Source organism: Lissotriton helveticus, chromosome 4_2 (assembly GCF_964261635.1).
Source record: "Lissotriton helveticus chromosome 4_2, aLisHel1.1, whole genome shotgun sequence".
Classification (NCBI taxonomy): domain Eukaryota; kingdom Metazoa; phylum Chordata; class Amphibia; order Caudata; family Salamandridae; genus Lissotriton; species Lissotriton helveticus.
In genome coordinates, this window is record NC_136064.1 from 46,412,722 (window position 1) to 46,435,378 (window position 22,657).

The window sequence follows — 22,657 nt, forward strand, 5'->3', positions numbered from 1 at the left end:
TAATTCTGAAGTATGAAAAAAACAAAGATTTTAATAGGATGAGAACAAATCAAGACGCTCTACTTAGTGCCCAATTCTGATCTGGGTCGAAAAGCTCTCCGACCGAGCCGTATCCAGAGTGTTCTCTGACCGAGCCGGACCCCTGCAGTTCAACCGAGCAATTACGATGCGGAAGCATGCTGTCGGACTTGATTCGGTCGGACTCCCATTGAAGTCAACGGGAGCTGGTCGTACGATGCGTACATAGGCTCCCATTGACTGAATGCGGATGTCTCGCACAAGGGTGCCCCCTACAGTGGGTACGCGTCAGTGCCATCCGCACCGTACATGCCTGTGGGTCTCCCCCTGTGTCTGAGTCGTAAGGCTGCGGGTGATGGGGGTCCGACGCAGACCCCCTAAGGCATCGTACTGAGTCGGTCATAAATCGTCTCCATTGCACGGAACGGTTTGGTTACGGATGAGACATATGTAGCGGTTAGGACTGGAAACTATTTGGCCGGTGAATTTCGCGTTGCTCGCATCGTACTCGCTCGCTCACACAGCTGTGCGAGTCGGGCAGAGAACACGCGTACGACTCATACTTTTTCCAGCCGGATCGCGTTCGGAGTGGTGCGAAGATAATAAACATTCACTGACACCCGATTTCCACACATTATCATTTGTGTGCAATATAGCTTTATCAATTAAACTGTATGCCTGTGCAAATTTAGTGACCATTTAATTGGAAAATGTGCTGCCTGTAAATGACTCAGCGCTACCACATGATGCATTAGTTATTAGTTACAGTAAAAAATTGCCTGCTTCTTATCCCTTAAAGCTATGTGGGTTGCCTACTAAAAAGTGGTTTGTGGTTAAGAAATGTTTGGGATGCACTATTATAGATAAGCATTGCTAACATATTAACTGTTAGATTTCTATTGCAAATATAAATATCTCAGTGGTATTTCAGACCTTGATGGTAAACTCAAGTGTTGAGATATATATGAGGCATCCTGCTCTCCACTCGCGCTCAAGTGGTAGTGTGCTAATGGCTGATTCACCTTTGGAGTCCTGGAAACAACACTTTACCTAGTGTGGAGACAGTGTGATGGGGGGGTCTCCTGTGCTTCATCATACTGAAGATGTGTGGTACCCTCGCACCACTATCACACAACCCCTTGTTTAAGACCAATGTCAGACCAATATCTGTGTGTTGTGTACCATGCTGACATCCACTCAGAAATACCAAAATGCATCACAGTGAACAAAGGGAGGAAAGGAACTGACCATATCTGAATGGGGCAAATACAGTCCACCGGTGGGGTTTATAACCCTCTCTTGTACGCTGAAGTTGGTTGAATGCATTTCCCACCTATTTCCAATGAGCAAAGTTATGGTAATTTTGTGTGTGGATCCTTTATCTTTGTGTCAGAAGCCACCTGAACTATGACAAGACTACTTTATAGTGTAGACCAGTGTAAAACAAGTAATGCTGTTCTGTAAACCTCTAATAAACATGGACATTTACTATAGCGAGCAACACTGATTCATGGAGGTAGTGTTTATGAAAAAATAGATATATCAAAAGGAATTTTAATTTTCCAAATTTCAAATAATCGTTCAATTTCAATAGAAATTTCAGATTTCCAATAGAAAAACAGAAAACACCTTGGAAATGCTCCAGAACAAAATACATCAAATAGTATGTTTAGTATAAAATAAGCTGGATTATTATTCATATGCATTTTAAAGGATATTTGGCAGATCACCCATACACCGTGACAGGTGATCACACAGTGGAGAAATAAACCAATAATATAAAGCATGTTTGTTGTAATCAGCAGCAGATAGGCCAAATTATGCACAGGGAAGCTTGCAAAATCCCTGACTCCAACATTTCTACTAGTTAGTACATTTCTAGTCTTAGCTGCAGAAGTGAACAGACGTGTTTCGAGCCTTAGGTCAATCCAGCATCATCATCAGGATATATGCCACTTGAAGGAGAACACAGCATTCTAAGACCCCAAAAATTGCAATGATTCAATTATTAGAGAACAAATGAAAGCAAATGAAAGCAAATCTAAACAAATGTGGCAACCACGTAGTGCTATAAAGTTGCTGGTGAGTAGTCGAGGAACCACCAGATATGCGGTTAATAGGAAGACATTCTTCAAAAAGCCCCAAGGGCATGGAACATAGATTATCTTATATTCATGATTGGGTCATTTTTTTCTTGTAATTGGTTCCACCATTTTCTACTCCTCCTCCTTTTTTTAGTTTCTATGTTCTTTCCTTATTTTGTAATTACACATTCATATGTGCTGCTGTAACGTTCACTTTTCTAGTACTCCTTAATTTATGTGACTAATTGTAATACTCTGTAGTTCCTGGCCTTTTGATAAATAAACCCTGTTTTTTCCAACTCTGCATCAATGAGAAGTAACTAGCGCCAGGACACGCCCGGGTAATCGTGCACTCTAAAAGTTCCCATAATATAACATAATATACCCACTTAGATTTGTTTAAGAGTGCCTACTTGGCAGGGACCTCTGTTCCTTCAGTGAAGACAGCATTGTGGTGGTTCCCTTGAAGGCACTGAGCCTTTGTGGAGAGGGCATCACATTTGTAGTGCCTACTGTTATGCAAGAACAAACTCTCAAAGCAAGAGTTTGTTCTAACAAAACAAAATAACAGTGATTCCAAAATGCAGGAAGGCTTTTCCTTGTGCGTGGGTGCCATATTGAGATTTGCCTACCCGAACAAGAACAGCAAATGAGTGATGGTCAACCCAACATAAATAGGGCTAGGAGACCTCCACTGTGATAAGGCAATCTTATGGTGACTGAACCACCCAGTCAAGTGTTTCTGTTGGCAGTGCCGGCTGATTTTGTGTCAGCACAAATCCAGCATTTTCGTGACGTCTAAATGGAGTGGTGGGATCACAAGTTTTTTTCTGCATGATTTATCCACCATTTATGCATGTGCACCATTTCTTCTAACTCTAATGATAATCCACAGTCCCAGAACTGGGCAATTCTATCATGAAAAATGAGCCTGCTAGAAACTAGTGAGAGCATTTAGGAAAACAGGAACAATGTGCAGACTGTCCACGCATCAGATCCTTGCATTTCTACTTGAGAGGTACTGGGCTGTAGACGTGGCAGCATTCTCACATGTCTTTTCCTCATTGAAGCTGCTGAGTTTTTTTGCTGTTTAGATAGGAGGATGTGGCAGGGTTGTGTTCTATGATACCTCCTAAAGACAATTGTAATAATACACCCAAATATTCCTATAGATCAGTGGTTTTTATATTTGTTACTTCTGTGGATCCCAACTTAATCATTACTGGAACCCGAGGACTCCCACTGAACCATTATTGGTATCTGGGACCCCCACTGATTATTTAATGGAAGCAGGAGACCTATTCTAAGCAATTTTTGATAATTTGAATCACAAAGAAAATACAAAACAAAACAGAAACAAGCATCCAACAAACATATATGCAAATGGTGAAATATGTTATTCAATTAAAAAACCAATATAAGAAAAATCTACATTTTAATTCTAATGGGAAAGTTTGAGCTTTTCTAAATTCATTTCAGGACACTCAACCTCCATGCTATATTCTAATTGATTAATTGGAGGAGTGCAAGTGTATCAATCTGAGCATACTAACTTAATTTGTAGCCTCCAATTCTAGATTGTTTCATATTTACATAATATGTGTAAATTTTCAGTTGCAAAGTTTGCTTCGTTCTTTAATTATCTACACCTTAATAATATTGTAATATTACTTATTTTTCTATTCAGTCACTGACCTCCTGAGTAGGATTTAAAGACCCTCAAGTGTCCCCGGACTATAGGTTAAGAAACACTTTTCTTGAGTGTCCTAGCTGACCTGGATTGCTTTGTGCAGTTATTATGTTGTTACAGGTATTCAATTACACCCTTGGAGAGGCCTGCATATGCTGCATGGAATGGTGTCAGCAGTCTTTGCCAATCACCTACCAGTATCTTTTTAGTACTTTATTCTGCTGACAATATTAGGTTTTTGTGGCATTGTGATGAGACAGTCTCTTTTGGCAAACGAAAGACAAGGACTAATGTCAGGCTGGACTGTTCCTATTAGAGTAGGGTCAAGCCTGATTTGCATGTGGCTGGGTCCAATCAGAGGTAGCATGTGCGATCCTGGGTGATTCTCAGTGGCTGAGGTGAATTCAAGCATTCCATCCAACACCTTGTTGTTGTTGCAGTTGCACCGTGCGATAGGTCTGTCCAGATAATAGATAATAGTCACGGGAACGAAGCTGCTGCCTACTGATGACCCCCAATCAGGACGAAACCAGCCTTGGGTTGCCTGTGTTCTGGTTCAGGGAGGACCAGACCTGGCAGTATGGGCTGGACTATTCCTATTGTGGTGCAAGACTGATTTGCATATGCCTGGGTCCAAATGGAGGTGGCAAAAAAACAATGGACTGGAGAGCAAGTTTGAGCTATTGGCAGTGGTTGAGATTAATTTAAGCTTTCCATCCATCACTTTGTTGTTGTTAGAGCCTGTGCGGGAGCAGTAACTATCATTGGACTCCAGAAAAACACAGTAGGTGGTGGGATGTTGCTTGATGTGCAAAATGTGGAATCCATGTCACTAGCTTCTATTGGAGCTTCCCTTACCTGCAAGCAGGTATGATCCGCTGTCCAATGTAGCCGCGCTGCAGTATTGTGGCTCCAGTCACAATCTGGTGGCATCATCAAGACATTGTCCTCTGCACACTCGTGTATCTGACTGCTCTTCTGGCCGGCATGCCTTAGATCACAAGTGTCACCATCTGCTGTGAGATGCGCGTATTGTACCTAGTAGCTCTTACACCAATGAGTCATACAGCAGCATTAGAGCAGACTTCAAAAGGAATGATTTTGACTTGAAGGGTACATTTATCGGCATCCATTCCCTTTCTATATAGAACATATACAATTAAATGCCTACATGCAAACCCATGTGATCAACTGCCACATCCATATCCCCCAGGAATATCTGGGACTGTTAGGTGTGTATATGGTATGTGTGCCATGACACACACGAAAATATGTCACCTTGCTATTGTTGGCTGATATTGTAAATCAGGTGCTTTGGGAACGTCGAAAAAAGGTGCAGAAGTGCTTGAACCAAATCAGTCTTTTGGGCAAACCTTGGGCAGGGCAGAGGTTTAAGGCGCGTACATTTATCACAAGTGAAGATGGAGAAAATGTATCATGGCTCTGGCCTTCCTGGGCCCACAGTGGAAACCCTTGGATTCTAGGTTCATGACGTAAACAGGCCTGCTGCCAAAGTAGATTTAAACACCTCTCAGAAAGCCAGGGGGAATGGCAAATCTAACATGGGTAGTATCCAGAGAAGCATTAAAAAGGGCTAGCAATTGACCCTTCGTCCATGATGATATTAGGGACGACAAGGCTCCAGAGAGAGTCGTGGTTTATCCGCTGATTTTTCATTTTAAGAGGCAGCAGCCACAGATTCCCGCTGCGCCTGGCGAGGATTCACTGAATGGCGGATTTCAGAAGAGGAAATTGCTTTTCTGCTCATAAAAATATAACCATCAAGTTTGGGAAATGACTCTTCACAATCCCCGGTACAGAACATGAGAATGTATCTGAAACACGTCGGATTTATAAAGTAGAAAAAAGACTCCAGTGAAAGCAGTAAAAACACAGCCCGGATACTGCGCAATGACGTATCCACGATACTGGACGTTACGTGAGGGGTAAATGAGAAAAGCACGCACAGGAGCACGTCTGTGTCTCAGAACAGGAGGAACACACTGTACAAAAGGAAAAGAGGGGGCTGAAGTCAGCCAGTTGTTTTTCTTAACTTCAGATCCCAGAATTTCATAGGTGTTTTCTCGATTACATTCAGCATTACTAGCGGCACCTATGCAGAAAAACAAGATTAGCGCTAGAAAAGAAGGCTGTAGAAGATATATATGGTCAATAACTATAAAGATTTCTCATTTCACTATTTCACTCCGTTTGGGACACCACTGCTCTGCTATGATAAGAAAACAACCTACAAATTACATTTACCGGCAAGATGGCTCAGTGAGTTCAATGCATACTGCTGACATTTGCTGTCTTGCAGACCATTGCAAAAACAACAATTGATGGACAGAATGCAGAACAATGTCATACATTCACCCAGTACAGAGATCTGAACCTAAATCCATCGTTTTCTTTACTTACCATGCCATTCCAGTTTGGACCCAGCCATACATGGGTCCTGGGCTCACTGTGCTACTGAAATCAAGCTATCCTGGCTGATGAGGGGTGAACCCCCGAAACCGTTCCTAGCGTACTTGTTTCCAGTCCAAGGAGTACCTGGCTTGGGAGTTTGGGCTGGACTGTTCCCATGAAGCACAGGGTCAAGACCGATTTGCATATGGCCAGGTCTATACTGGGGTGGCATGGTGAGCAAAAGAATGATGGATTTAACCCAGATCTCTTGACTTGGGGTGAATGATTTGATTTGTTATGCATTGCGTCCATCAATTTTGTGTCTTTTGTCTTGCAGACCATTGGCATGATTCACAAGCTAAAATTTGTAGTACATTTTGTAGCACCACAGTGTACTACAAATCTTACTACAAAGTGCAATTCACAAACTGCATTTTTGTAGTAACTTACACTTTTTAGTAAGTGTACTACTTTTCAGTATTCACAACTTGCACTTGTATAGTAAGTCCCTACCTCTGGACTTACTGCAAAAGTGTAAGTTACTTTAAAAGTGTAAGTTATTACAATAGTGCAGTTTGTGAAAACCAAAAAGCTGTAAACGCACTGAAAGTGTAAACTTGCTCAAGAGTGTAAGTTGCCTTTATAAATCAGGCCTCAAGACTGTGAATCACGGCAAGATCAGTTCAACCTTTAATCTTTCTGGAGTCGGTTAACTGAGTGCCATCAAATTAGGGTAATATTAATGCCTGTTAACTGCACCACTTATGTGTAACTGAAACTATGGTATGAAAGGATATAGGAATTTCAAGTTATTACTATTATTACTGCTTCTCTGTAACCATTAATTCCACTTGACATTTAAGGGTTGGCGGCTGGGTTAGTCCATTACACATGTGGTGGACACCCACCCCACCTCATTACAAGTGCATTATGTCTGAAGGTGGACGGGATATACACCATATTTGTGACGGTGTGACCTGTCAGCCAAACTCTAAATCAGACCACATATGTCTACTGACATCACTCAGAGTGAAAAGCCACTCTGCATTACATTCATGAAATATGTGCTTGTATTGAATTACAAAGTACATATTGACACATTTATTTTCACTGTACAGATTTTACAGCAAGAAGCCACGAATTTGAAAGAGGTTTTAGAGAAAGAATAATGGTGCTTCAAATCCATCTGGCAGATTTACGAGGAAGTGCCACAGCGGGGCAGCGCAAGCCCTTTGGCTGAACAACCTGCAGCAGTTCCAAAGCACAGGAATGCAACATATTTCCAATAATATGTCACATTCCTGTGCTCTCCCCTGTGCTGGCGCACAAACTGCTGCAATACGCCGGCGCAGGCACCCTTGCACCATGGTGCAAGAATGCCTGCGTCATGGGGAGATTGTTTTTGTGCAGGATGGAGTACCTTCCTGCACAAAAACATTCACTACAGGCATTTTCCTCTTTGTAGAAAGCAGCACGCATTGAAAGAGGAAAGGAGAAATAAATACATTTCTCCTCATTGTGCCTCCCTACGTCTCCGTGGGAACACCCACAGCAACACCCATGGAACTCGCCTTTCACGCAAAGTGCTGCATGTAAAGGGGCCATATTTACAAGGACAGGAAAAGCCACGCAGTGTGGCTTTTCCTGTCCTTGTAAATATGGAGCAGTCAAAATCACCACCAGTACGTCACAAAAAGTATCGTACTGGTGGAGCAGGGGGCATGTAAATCTGCTCCCATGTTTGTAGTTATAAAACTACTCTGTGCTGGACATCTTTGTGACCCTACAAAAGAACCTGGCCTTTGGTTGTGATTCTCCTCTGTGACTTGCAATGTTCTTATAACATTCCCTTGGCCTAGTTTATCCTTACATTTTCTTGAGAAAGTCTATAGAATGTGTATAGTGAATGCATATCACAGGTGGGTATTCATGCACTTAGTTCTTTTATTTAATGCACTGAATGCCACTGCACAGCAGCCTCAGAGCACATGGAGTCGGGAACCAAATAGAAGGGTTGTAATAATGGATCAATCAAATGAAAATAGGTCAACAGACAATGGTCCACGTGTGAAGAGAAATATGCCTGGTGGATCTCTGCTCCATCGGTGTAGATGATGGATCTCAAAGCCTTAAAGTGTAGGAAGCACAGATTCTTAACACTTGGTAAGAGACTATGACGGCATCTGATCGATGTGGCAACAATATCAGTTGGGGTGGGGCAGATGTCAGGAAATGCACCCCAAAGAGAGTAATCTTCTCCTTATAAAGGAACACAGCCTTCGGTCTTTTTCACCTGTATGGTCACAGAACTCCTCTGTGATTTGCAGTTTCCTTACAATGCGTGGTGGGGGTACTTTATCTCATATATTATGTATTTGAAAAGGGACACTCAGCAGTGCATGCTTAATAAATGTACCAGTGGACACACAGAAAGAAATAATCAACAAAAGTAATAATTGGTAAAATGTAAACTAATACATTGCTGCAAAATGTATATGGGACTTCTTAAAGTTAAATTGCAGATTTCCCCTACTTTCTTCTCAAGTAAAGAGGCAGTTGAGATAGTAGTGCAAGAATTGATATCTACAGCTAGTTGACACGCGTTCATGTAGTCCTTAAAAGGGTGATGGTACTTTTAAGTAATCGAAATGTTTCTTGAGCAGGCATTCACCTTGAATTTGAGTGAAATCAATTGGTATATGCATAATATGATGGCAAAGTCACATTTTGAGCAGAAGGAGTTTGCAATGGTTTTTGGAATAAACTGCATTTTTAAATATTAAAGGATAAGGAAACTATTATCTGGAATCATTGCAGCAGAGATCAGATTCTTGAGTGGTGCCTCGCAACAGCAAAGCAAAACATTGCCATGGCAACTGCTCTTAATGTTCTGCCTGCGTCCTCACCCTTGTCCTCAATAAGCTGTCGCAGGTCTAGCTATTTCCTACAAGACAGCCTCGACATGTTTTTGCACTTTTGAAATTGTATCTTATTGAGTCAATCGTGATGTATTTGTCAGAAAAGTCAACAAAAATGGATGTTTACAGCGAGACAAATGTCACCCATTCGGAAGAGCGGCTCAGGCATCACGCCAGGGCAAACTACCCCATTCACAAAGTTCCGTCACAAGTTTGTGATAGGCATACGGAGGGGCATATTTACAATGTCCCTGAGGCACTTTTGCGCTGCTGGAGCTTCACTTTTGTAACGCTCCAGAGCCGCAGTGTGCGGGCCCGTATTTACAAGGCCACACAGGGTGGCTTTTCCTGGACTTGTAAATATGGAGTAAGACAATGTCTTACTCTGCGTAGAAGGGGCCTTTCATGAGTGTTGCTGTGGGTGTTGACAAGCAATATCCATGGTTTTTGACACTGCCCCAGATTTACAACATAGAGTAAATCTAACGCTTTCCCAAAGCAGGTGTAACGAAGAGAAATGTTGCCATTTATCCTAGTTTTTTTCTCTTTCCATGTGTACGGAATTCTCCAGCATATGTAGAAACACCTTCTTTAATTGTTTCTGTGCAGGTGTCCCTTCCTCCACAAAAAAATTGTGCCAACAACACAGGCACCCTTGCATCATGATGCAAGGGTGCCTGCGTTGGCGCTCAGTTGCTGTCTGATGTGGGATATAACATTGTGGTTGCTAGAGCTGCACACACGGTCTCCATAGTGGAAGAAGAGTTTAATTGGCCCCGGACCCCTTGAAGTGAGGATGGTGGAGGGGACAAAGCGTCTAGGGCTCCTCAACCCTCCAAGGAAGTCCCATTTACCCATGACCAATGAATATCAGTTTGGTATGGGAGACTAAAGAGTCACATACTTCAGGAACCCCAACATTTTGCATTACCTGGAAGGGACCACATACTGAAATACTCCATTTTCACAAGCGGCCAAATCTGTCTATATTAGGCTCAGATATGAAAGCTATTTGCATAGCTATAAGATTTATTTCACGGAAGTGAAAGTAGACACAGACTAAGCAAATGTGTGTACGGCCCCTATGGGAATATCCATCATGCACACGGGCTATGGCTAGATGTGCCAGTTCTTAAATGCATAAAGGCACAAGATCAGAATGTACAAACCAATGCACAAACAGCATAGGCGATGCAACCCTAAGTAGCCTTTGCAAAGAAGGTTCATACAGTTTGCACAGTTTTTCTCTTTCCCACATACAGCAGTTGCAACCCTAATTAATGAAATAACACACTGCCCACCCGGTTTATTGGTAGGCATTGGATGAAACCCCTTTCGCGCTCAGGATAGATCATTCATGGTACTAATGTCCTGCCACCTCACATGCCAGACAATGCTGGTGCATACTTTCTGGTGGAGCCAGAAAGCCCTCAGCACCATACAACCTGAAACAACCTGAAACTTCAGCAGATTTCTGGTGTTTAACTGTAAAGGTGTATGCAAATCATTCTTACTGGCCAACACAACTGTTCAGTCTTCAATATATTAAACATCACGAACTACAGAATTACAAACCTTGGGGCATATTATCAAGGATCGGTGTTAAAATTATCGCTGTTTTATCGGCAGGAAACTGACGATAAAACGGCAATAATGGGCTTGATAATACATCCTTGTTAATTCCCTTGGAAGCCCATGTTCTGATGTTAACATGGGCTTCTACGGGAATTAATAAGGGCGTTGATAATATGCCCACAAATGTTGTAACATGCTTTAAGTTTAGAAATTCACCTTTCTCTTTCCCAAGTAAATATTAAATAAAGTTCAAACCACACCGCCAAGTGAGCCGTACCCCATAAAAGTGCCTGTGAACAAACATTACATCAATACCGAACCCGTAAAATGTCTCGTGTAACTGAGGTACGAAGGTGATAATGTCAAGCCAAATATTTAAACATACCTAAGATTGAAAATGCCCAGTGCTCCTACCCATTGCAGTGTCAGTCCTCTTCCCTCTCCCTCTTAGCTTGCCATGGTGTCTGCATTAGTTTAATCTGCAAGTAATGTCAGTGAATGAAAGAGGATGAAAGCAGTTATAGAGGACTTAAACATAAGCAGTCATCGCCATCTTGAACTGGCGTAGTAAGGCAAAAAATCGAATGCTGTTATCAACCCAGAAACCTAAGCAGTGGTGAGGAAAACAGAAGAAAGAAAAGAAAGGAAAAAGTAGGACATAAGCACTCCTTTTGTCACAGAGAACTTGTTCCCAGCACATGCCACTCACTGACAAATGTGTCTGAACTAACATCCTTCATCCCAGGCTATCCTAAAGTGAAGACAAACAAGAGGCTAGTGAACAGTCAAAGCAGCTTGACTCGGCATGCTGCTGCTCTGGTCTGATTATTCGGAGGGAGGCAGGCTTCAAGTTCGACACTCGACAGTGAGCTGCAGTGTTTTATAATGGGCAGACAAGCCCCAGGCTGCTTGAGCACAGTGCAAGAAGTTGGACATTGCCGCATCAGCCGGGCTCTGCGTTCAAAAGAAAACCAAACCAACAGAGGCCGACAAGGTGACAGCAAAGTGCAGACCCACCCACTCGTCCATTCCGATAGTCCAATTCCTAAAGTGGAGTTCTGCCTTAGTGGACCGGCAGCGCCGAGGCAACTTTTGAAAGGTAGGCATGCTGAAGGGTCTTTGAAATGCTACAGTAAGAACACAACACATGGTTTTACAACTGTGGTGAGTCAACGCAAGTCACGCCTGCGCAGCATTGTGTGGCTAGGGGTGTCTGAACAATACTCTGCCCACCCACGGAAATCCACAGAATTCTGCAGAGTTTTCCTGTGACTCTGCAAAATTGTCCAGCAATGCTCCAACCCGACAGCCAGGAAGAACACAATCCAACCCTCTCAAGAACTCTGTGACACCCTCTCAGATTTCTTCCACGGTGATATTGGCACTCTCTATAACAGCTTTGACTCCCAACACCCCCCTTCTCAGAGCCAGGACAACCTCAACCAACCAGCGAACACCAGCTGAACGATAACCACCCGTTCCCCGCTCACCACCCAGACCACCACAGCCATCATGTAGTCCATCCGTTCCTGGGCACCCAACGACCTCTGTCCCCACCATCTCTTCAACCTCAAAGCCAACCTAATCAGCACCGAACTCACCTGCATCCTAACACCTCCATTTTCTGCAGCAACCTTCCCAGACATATGGAAACACACAGAGGTCAGACCCCTCCTAACGAAGCCCTCTGCCAACCCCAGCAACCTCAAAAATAACCAGCTAATCTCCCTGCTCCCCAACCCAGCCAAAGTACTTAAGAAAACTATCAATCAATTGTTCACTGAATACCTGGAACAAAACCACCTACTTGAGGCCTCACAATCAGGATTTCGTACAAGGCAAAGCACTGAGACCACACTGATTGCCGACACAGCGACATCAGAACTCTCCTCGATCATGAAGAAAATGAGGCCCTGATCCTCCTTGACGTATCTGCTGCATTCAACACTCTCTCCCACCACACCCTCATCGTCAGACTCCACAACATCGGCATATAGCACAACACCCTCAAGTGGAATGCTTCTTTCCTTTCAGGATGCACACAGAGCATCCAACTGCATCCCCTCACCTCCACACCCAAGAACATCATTTTTTAAGCAGCCCCATGGCCCTTCAGCCCCCCGTTCAACATCTACATGACCACACTGACAGACATGGACTCAACATAGTCTCCTATGCAGATAACACTCAACTAATCCTATCGCCCACCAACTTCTGCAATGCCATGACCAATGTGGCAAAATGGATGAGAGTCAGATGCCTCAAACTCAATTCTGGCAAAACAGAAGTACTGATCTTTGGAAAAAAACACCTCTGTATGGGACCACAGCTGGTGGTGGGCAGAACTCGAAACAGCACCCATGCCAACAGACCATGCACGCAACCTCGGCATCATCCTCGACAGCCAACTTACCATGAAGCGACAAGTCAACACAGTCACCTCCTCCTGGTTCCACACCATCCACATGCTCTGCAGACTCTTCAGATTGATCCTCATCAACATCAGAAAGACTGTCAGGCAGAGGCTTGTCATCAGCCGTCTCGACTATGGCAATACTCTCTATGTCAGAATCTCCACCCAACTACTGTATTTATTTCATTTTATCATATTTTATCTATTTTTTTGCTGTTTAGTATTTCTTCACCATATATACACAACACAAAATATTTGAAAAAGAGGAAAAAACATGACATTTATATACAGAACGTGACAAATATGTTACAAAAGACTAATTACACATATACAGCACCCTCCCTGGCTGACTTCAGAAAAGAAACTCAAGACCTGGCATTTTGATGGAGACACGGCATCCTGGAGACACGGCATCCTCAGGGCCCAGATACCCTTAGGTGTGATAGTGCTTTGCTATACAAATAAAGATTGATTAAGAAACCTTTACAGAGAGCTGCCTTCCAGCTTGAGTATGTATACCCTGCATTGTCTTAAGCTACGATGGGATTTGCAGGGATGGAGGATGCAGGGTCGCAAGAGACATTTGTGTTTAATTTTTGTTTCACGATCCTTCGATAGTGCATCCAATGTATATTCAAAAGGCAGGGCTCACAACTTCACAACCAGTGACACAATAAGGAAGTTATTGTGGGGGGTATACTCAGGCCAGTAAGCCTCTGTACGCTACATTAACACCAACTTTAAATGCTGTCCTCCATGGACCGCATTCCTCTTTAGAAATGTGTGCTGATGTACCCGACGAGACAATAATCAGTCAGTGTCTTGCAACCATGAGTGACTGCACACCACTTTCATTCACAACTGTTTGCTCTGAGTGAATTGTGATTTAAAATGCACTTATCTAGATTGTCAACCGTAATTTTACATTCACAAATTCACCTGTAATGTGCAGAAGTGATTTTGAAAATAGATGACTACTTCTTTCAGGTGCCCGATGATGGTATGCACCAGCTAACATAAAGGGGCATATTTACTAGAAAATGTTGGAGCGTGGAGGTGCACCAAATTTGGCAGCGCTGTGCTCCGACATTTTTAAACTGCAGGGATGCACCTTAATTACTACAATACAGCCCACACCTGTGGTTTCCCTAGTGATGGTGCTAAATTTAGCTGCCTAGCGCCAATGCTGGCACCCTTGCAGAATAATATAAAGGTGCCTGCATTGCAGGGAATGCATTTGTATATGCAGGAAGGCGTCCCATAATTGCTGTTTGTTACTTCTATGTGTGCTGCACTTTGCAGCACACATAGAAGTAGCAAATCATCATTATTTAAATATTTTTTGTGTGCAGGAAGGGACAACTTCCTGCACATAAACAATAATTAATGACTTGTTGCTCTTTCTATGTGTGCTGCAGGATGCAACACCCATAGAAAAAGCAAATATGAGGAGAAATATAGGCATTTCTCCTGGTACGCCATTCTAACTAACACCTGCTCTTGCATGGTGTTAGTTGTTGCCGATGCTACAGATTTACACCTGCTTGCAAATCTGGAGCAGCGTAAAAAAAGCAATGGGTATTGCAGTGGAACACCCAAAGCAACACCCATTGCATTCTGCTTTCATACAGATACCTGTGTGAAAGGGTATAATATTTACAAAGCGCCATGAAGCCACAAAAAAGTGGCTTAACGCCACTTTGTAAATATGGTGCAGGGCATACCGCCACCGAAGCGTCAACAAAAGTGTTCCTCCGGTGGCTCTAGGGTCTTGTACATATGCCCCAAAATATCTCAACGTTCACAAATAAAGCCCATCCAATCAAAATTAATCAAGTATACATACCCATAATTAATGGTGATTGGAGTCTGATGTCTGTGTTGGATATAGAAGGTGACTAATGACACCAGCACATGAAAAAAAGTCTGAAATAGAATGCTATTTTCGGAAAAGGCTGGTGTTGCTCACATATTGTTTAATTATCACAGCAAATCTGGGGTATCCATGCAGCCATTATTGAAAGTGATAAAAATGACTCAGACCTGTTAAAGGAAGGCATTTTAAAATAACTTTGCATAACCCTGGGATGAGGATACAGGCCACAGAAGAAGTCAACATGATTATCTGTGTGTCATTCAGTGACAGGAACGTTAGTTATATGAGGCTTATTTTGTCGTGGTTTATAGAACAAAAACAGTAGTATAATAACTAGTTAAGTTAAAAAAAAATCGGTATCAACTGCAAAAAGATTTGATTTTTTAACAAATAAGTAGCAAGTGAAAATACTTCAGAAAACATTTTGAGGTGTTTTGTTGTGTGTATGAAATTTTAGCCAACGTTAATGTATTGAAATTGTGGAAAATTGGCCAACTTCTTAAGGTTAGAAAGTTTGCTACATTCATAATAATGAATATCAATGCCAACAGGATTTTAAATGTGGTAAGGTTAGACTACAGGTGTGCAAATTAAATATTTTTTAACTTTTGTGAAAATTACCTGAAATTATGTGCAATTGCACAAACTTGCCTTGGTGATATCTGAACATGAAAAAGCATTGAGAATCCCCATAAGTCTGACTTTAAAGGAATGTTGTAGGGTAATGTGAAGCATTACAAGTAAATAGGATTGGAATAGTTTTGTATTTGTGTGGAGGCAAAGAACTGTAGAATAATATTAGTGTGAGTTACACTGTCAGGTGACAGTTGCACTGTCAAGCCAGATCTAAAAATCCATGTAGGTTATAATAATAATAATAATAATAATAATAATAATAATAATAATAAAAATAATAATAATAATAATAATAATAATAATAAGAATTCAACATTTGTTAGGCGCTAACTTATCACTCTTAAGGTTATCCAGATGTTGGGAGGGTGTTTGGGGAGATTTAGTGAGTTTTTGTCCAGAGTCACTTGATGCTCAGCTGCGCCTCCACTGGCGCCAGAGATCAAACCATGAGCCCCACACTACGGAGTCAGCCGCTCTGGCTACTGCGCCACACCACCCCCTCCTCCCTTCTGTCCTGCTGCCAAAGGAAAACAACACAAACTATCTAATTATCTAAGACACTGTAATAGCATTCCAATGTCATGTGTGCGCCCCTGATAGTTCAAGCTTAAGCAGTTGGATAGAGGGAGAGGTGTGGCGCCGCGGCCAGGGCGACTGACGCTGGAATCTGGGGATCACGGTTCGATCCCCGGCTCCGGCGGCAGGTTAGCCCAGCACCATGTGACTCTGGGCAATAGCTCGCTTAATCTTCCCGACGGCCCCCAGCGCTTAGAGACCTTTACGGGTGATTTTGCGCTTTACAAATGTGGATTATTATATTATTATTATAAATAAACAAAATGATCACAGCTGCATGGAGGGCGAGCACCTTTTTGTGGAAGCACACAACTTCTGCTCAATCAAAGCATTTACTCCTGGCTCTCAACGTGTGGTTGGAGCCAAATCCCCTCGCTAGTGATTCTCACACAATAGTCTGGTGACAACTGCGGGTATATATATCTTACATTCACAAGTAAAGGGAGATACCAGCAGGAGTCGAGGTTGAGAAGAAACTATCTTGGATGGACTAAGTGGAGATGTTAGCAGGAGTTGTGCATTGTGAGAATCTAAGTGTTGGGCAAGGACTTTACTTTAAGACTTTACTTTCAGAGACAAATGTCTTGCTGAAAGACAATACTTCTGAGAAATGATTTAGGGGAAAGTTCACCAGGGGATACTTATAAATAGAGAGTGGCACATTATTTCCGAGATTTGTATCAGCATGATTAAAAGAGGGTAGAGGAAGCTTTGGGAGAGGGAGACAAAAGAGCTGAATGTTTGGGCAAGATGTCAGTGTAAGGAAAACACAGGCAGGGTGCATTGGGAAAGCAATGAAGCTGTAGTATGAGGATGCCGAATGAAGGGCCTTGTAGATGAGTTTAGTTAGAATTGACAGTGATTCAATGTTGTAGCCCCTTTAGGAACCCACTATAAATTATCTTGTAAAAATGGATGGTAATATCAGACAAGGCATACTGATTCCAGGTGTTAGTACCTCTTTACTGCAAGTTTTGTCCCAGAATGGGGAATAACAAGTAGCACCAGGGATTAGAGGTTTGCTTGCCTCATGATTTTCCTCTTTTCTGGGCCTTTTCAGCAATAGCATATTCCACCTGATTTTAGCAGGTAAGAAATGTTACTGGAAAAGTCAATACTGGATGCCATATTGCTGGGTGTGGAAAACTTGATGGGATTTTGCACTTACAATTACTTGTGTAAAAACCACTCTACACAACCATTAATGTGTTTCATGGTGGAATAGGATGGTGAAGTTGTGGCCATAATATTTGAAAATCTGCATCCACAGGTGTATGACATACTTGAGAATTAATCACATCCCCTTCCTGCTACTAAAGCAAGTTAAGATGCTGGAAATTTACCATCTAGTGCAAAAATATGTAAAGTTGACTCTACCATTGCAAATTTTGCCTTAAACAGCTGAGTCACTGCCGTAGAAGATAAAGTGCAAGTCATCCTAACCTGAGGTGCTAACAACTTTTGCCTTAATTTTAGGTGATCATGCACCCGCTGAAACCTCGGATGTCCACCGTCAAGGGCGTCATCTGCATTATCATCATCTGGGTGATGGCGAGCTGCTTCTCTATGCCGCATGCGGTGTATCAGAAACTTGAGCAATTTTGCATAGGGTAAGATGAAGGCACCTCAGTGCAATTTATTTAAATCTCTTGCAATCTGTTTTCGGTTTTGAATCAACCAATGCCTTTCTGCCTTATTCATTGTGCAGTCTGTATTTGACATTATCCCTTATTGGTCATCCCTTCTGTCCGTTTCTTCTTGTTTCTGTTCCTTCTTTCTCATACTTGTGCTTGTCCTTTTGCTCACTTCAGAGACCTCCTTCCCACTCCTAAGCTAGCATTCCTTTCAATCTAATATTAAAATGCAAGAGACCTTGAGCAAAATACTGATTGCACTTGTTAAGGCCCTACACAATATTCTGCTTCAGCTATTTTCTTATTGTGTAATTGGGAGGAAGTATTAGTAGTGTGGGATATTGACTTTGTAACAACTAGATCTAAGACGTAAACAGCTATTATCCAGTCCTCGTCCCATTGATGACATGTGGAGATAACCATCTTCCAGACAGAAAAAAGAACAAAAGGAATGCTGGGACCCTCTTTCCCACCCCTTCCCACCGGGAGTGCATAACCAGTACTTACCCAGCATTTGTTCTGTTCTTTTTTCTGTCTGCAGACAGAATGGGGCGAGGTGTGCTGGGTGCTGCTCCTGCTGGACTGGAGTGGCACTCTTCTGTTTTTCTCCCTTGGGTTGCCCGTCTGACGGCTGGGCTCACCCCGACGGTGCCTCCACGTGCCTCCCAGCCTGCTGGGCTTTGCCGGGAGGCGGTAGTGGGATTGTCGGCCCTTTGTGGCTGGCGCCGGGACTACAGGGCAGTTCTGGGTTGCGTCTTCCTGGTGGCTGGGCTGGGTGGAAGGCGCATTGCAGAGGCCTGTTTTTCACAGTGGAGTTGGGCTTGGGGGTGCACTTGTGGTGGGTAAAGGCTGTGCTCGCGGCGCTTCTTGCTTGGTTGCCTTTTTCCCTTAGGGGCATCCGTTGCCCTATGGTTACTTTGACTGTATGTGTCCGTTTCTGGGCTGTTCCTCCGCCGTAGCCTCTGATCTCTTGTTGGGTTGAGCAGCGGGTTGTTCTGTGGCCTGGGTCTCCCTTGGGCAGCTTTGACGTCTGCATGCATTTTTCTGTTGCCTCACTGTCCATATTTGTGCTCTTTTTAGGTTGGGCTGTGCCTTACATGTTGGCTGTGCATTCTCTGCCTATGTCTCCAGGTTCTGGGTGCTCCCTGGCTTGGGGTTTTTGGGCCTTGCCTCCTGGGGGTACATCCAGTCCCAGCCATTGTGGGCATTGGATGCTTGTGGATCGCCTTTTAAGGGTTTGCCATATGGGTGTTCTGGCTTCCCCTCCATTTCTTGGTGTCATGTGCATCTTGTGCCCAGGCTTCCTGGTCACTTCTGTGGTATGGTGCCTGTGTGGCTTTGGATATGGCTGGCGGTGGTATACGTGTCTCTTTCCCATGAAGGGTGTCACCAGGCTGGCTGAAGTAGCTCTGTTGGGAGAGTGTTAGACTGACGTTCTAAAGGTCCCTGGTTCAATCTTGGATTTCAGCACAGTCTGAGCCGTTGCCTTGCTTAAGTTGGAATTTCCTGGGGTGTAGTTGTTTCATGGCCCCTGGGTCGATCTTTTCCAAGACTGGTTGGGAAGGCGCAGTGTTGGGGGGCCTCCTTGCTCCTGTTTCTGGAGGTTTGTGGGCTGGTGGGGGGTTTTCTCCTTCCGGCCCTTTGGGCTGGGCTTGGGCCGTCTGCGTCTGCTCCATTTCCTTCCTGGATGGTTGGTTGTTGCACTGCTACTGGGTTGGGTGTTACCTGTGGCATACCTTCCTGTGGGCCTCTGCTTTCTCTTTTTCTGGCCTCGGTCCCTGGTCTGGGTGTTTGCAGGCTGTTGCTCCTTCTCCTGGGCTGCTCTTCGGCAGGCCTTTTTGGTGGCCCTCAGAGGGTTCTTTCTCCTGTCTCTACTGGCTGGTCCCAGGCTCAGATGGCTGGGTTTTTGGGTCTCTCTGTGGACATCGGTGAGGTTGGATTCTTGTCCGCCCCGCTTGACTGATGCGCTTTCCGGCACCCTTGTCCATGTGTGCATTTCTTGGGGTTGCTGTGTGACTTGGTTCTGCATTGCCTTGGCTGCTTTGATTGCACTTCTTGGAGCCCTCTCCAGGCTGGCTGGTTGTGCGGTGCCTGCACTCCTGGGGGTGTGTGCCCTGGGGATCTGGGACCTTTGTATGGCAGCATCTCCAGTTACTTTTGGGCGGTCGTGGGACTTTGTTGTTAGCCCTTCTGCATCTGGTGGTGCGACTGGTAAGTAATAAGGGAATCCTTTACTTGGAGGATGTAAGCAAAATGCAACTAATGGTCTCTGTGGGGAGACAGCCATGACAACGCGGGCTTTACACCACACTGCCATTACAACGCAAGTTGTAACAACGACTTGCGCTTGATGGCGCTAGAGACTAAGGAATGGTAGATTTACTATTCCAACACCTTCCCTACTGTTGCGTAGGCTGGAGTTGGAATAGTAAATCATACTATTCCAAAATCCAGCGCCTACAGCGCAAGTCGTTGTAACGACTTGCGTTGTAATGGATGCGTTCAATGGCAGCGCTGTGTAAAAGCCTGCGTTGTCATGACGTACATCCATCTCTGTGTGTCAACCATAACAAGGATGTACTACTTTTGAGGTCGGCAATTAGTTTTAGGCCATGATAGTTCCCATTTACAGAGAATTATGCCCTCTCCTGGGTATTGTCTCCAAAGTGTCAGCCTAATTGTCTTTGTGATTTTTGGGGGGGATTTCATTGCGAGTTTGAATATGAGTTTGTTTAATTATAACTTTTGACTCCAAAGAGCCTGTTTTGCGTGATGCATCTGTGCCGTAAAGGCGGTGCAGGGTTTTGACGCTGCATGGGCTCAAAAGTGACTGAGTGACATCTTGTAGATTTCACTCAGCCACTTTTAGGAGGCGTTCCTGCACCGGAACGAGCCCCCCCTGCGCAGGAACGCCTACTTCTGGCGCAGGGCTTTACAATGTGACGCATCTCCCAGATGCGTCACGTTGTAAATACCACACAGCATGGCGCTGGTTTTGTGCTGCCGCTGCGTCACAAAAGTGATGCAACGGCAGCCTAAAAGAGGCGCAAGGGACTTGTAAATCTGCCCCATAGTCCTAATGGCTGATGCTAATTTACAAATAAATGCTTCCAGACAGTCCAGGTTCCATTTTCCAAATTGGAACTCACTGTACAAAAGCTGGATCCATTTTAACACTATGGGACAGGTTCTATGGCCTTTTCAATACTGAGAGCTACTTCTGCCCAAGGAAAATCACCCTGAGCTGCCAACAGATTTTATGACAGTACAACTACCAGCTTTAAATATGTCTTGCAAATACAGCCATTTTGTCTTCTTCAGCATATCAGTTTCTGAAAATAAGCACATTTTTCTACCAAATACATCTTCCATCTTAGGCAAACAGACTCAATTTTCCATTATGAAAATAACATAATGTTGCCTTCAAAATACAAGGTTTCATTTTTAGTAAATATGCAGACCCAAACATCCAAGTGTAGAAAGGCTTTACATAAACAGAATCTACTTCAAATGTACAGGCATTACGATTACATACCATGATGCAGAGGATTCCTCTAATCTGCCAATAATGCTCTCCATTGTATGAGAAACACCACCGTGCCAAGGATGAACACCACAATGACCAGGATGCCAAAAATACAGCAGTAATGGCAATTATTATGCCAAGGAGGGCAACATTTAGTCAGTCATGCCCTCAATTTGCTTGTCGCTTTGTTCAATTTATGGAAGCGGCAGGGGCAAAAGCTCTGTCATCAACCGACAGGAATACTTTATTACTGCATCCAAATGCCTGTTAAAGGATCACATTACAGCGTAAACCATATTTTCAGGTCGCCCCTCACTAGGAGGTTCACGCTTAAGCAGGACAGCCAATAGCAACTTACCATTGTCATTGTTTACAAATCAACCAACCACTGAACAGACTCTCTCCTAGATCTGAGCTTTGTTTTTTTATTCACAGTCCGTGCTAATAATTACTCACAATTGCTCTATGTATGGTCACATAATTTATAAAAGTTTTATGACATGTGGTAAAAATAAATCCGTTCTTGAAAATGAACTTTGCTGCTACGCCACTTTCTACATGGAAATTGTAAAAGTTTTAATTAAAAACAATAAACTATTACATTACACATTATTCAATATGTTAATGATGGCTTAGAGTATGCACAAATAGACCAATATACGTCAAGGATGAAAACTATTATGCAAGAGCCACTACCATACCATGAACTGACACAATAGTGCTAGAGTTGCAACCCCATATGAAGGGGAGCAACATCAACTTGTTTTGGTCCATGACACTAACCATTGTTTCCAGTAACCAATAATATTCATCCGGGAGATACACAATGCCAAACACACACACCCAGAAGGACACACACAGAAATGTCCACACATGCATAGACGCACAAAGATGTATGCACAGTGGGGCCTGGAAGTGAATCTCAGCTCTGGATCTAGCCACTGCTCTCTACAGCTCCTAGGCTGATCATGCAACCAACCCACACACTTTCTATCCCGCTCCTACCAGTTCACGCGTATATGACTCGGGTCCACCTCCTACTGTGGCTACTGCCCGCATTCTTCTTTTCTGGCCCATTGTTCACAAACATAGTGTGACTGAGAGAGTGGGGCCTACGACATGTGCAATCTCCGTGTGATTTTGCTAGATTAAGAGTGTCTAAAGATGGTCACTTTGCTGGCTCATAGATGTGTGTCTGTGTGTTGGCAAGAGGCCCTTACACTATTTTGGCTGGATGTCACTCTAAGGGTCTTGAGATGAGCAGTGCAGCCTTCTATAACGTGCATACCCCCCTCTGAA

The 22,657-nt window shown here is 43.5% G+C and overlaps 1 protein-coding gene across 1 annotated transcript in view; it reads left to right on the forward strand.

Moving 5' to 3' along the window:
* LOC144752027 (G-protein coupled receptor 83-like) overlaps window positions 1-22,657 on the forward strand; it is a 101,874-nt gene that overhangs the window by 73,245 nt on the left and 5,972 nt on the right. Inside the window, exon 3 of the mRNA XM_078639986.1 lies at window positions 17,675-17,808. Coding sequence (XP_078496112.1) covers window positions 17,675-17,808 — 134 coding nt within the window. The remainder of the gene's footprint in view (window positions 1-17,674; window positions 17,809-22,657) is intronic.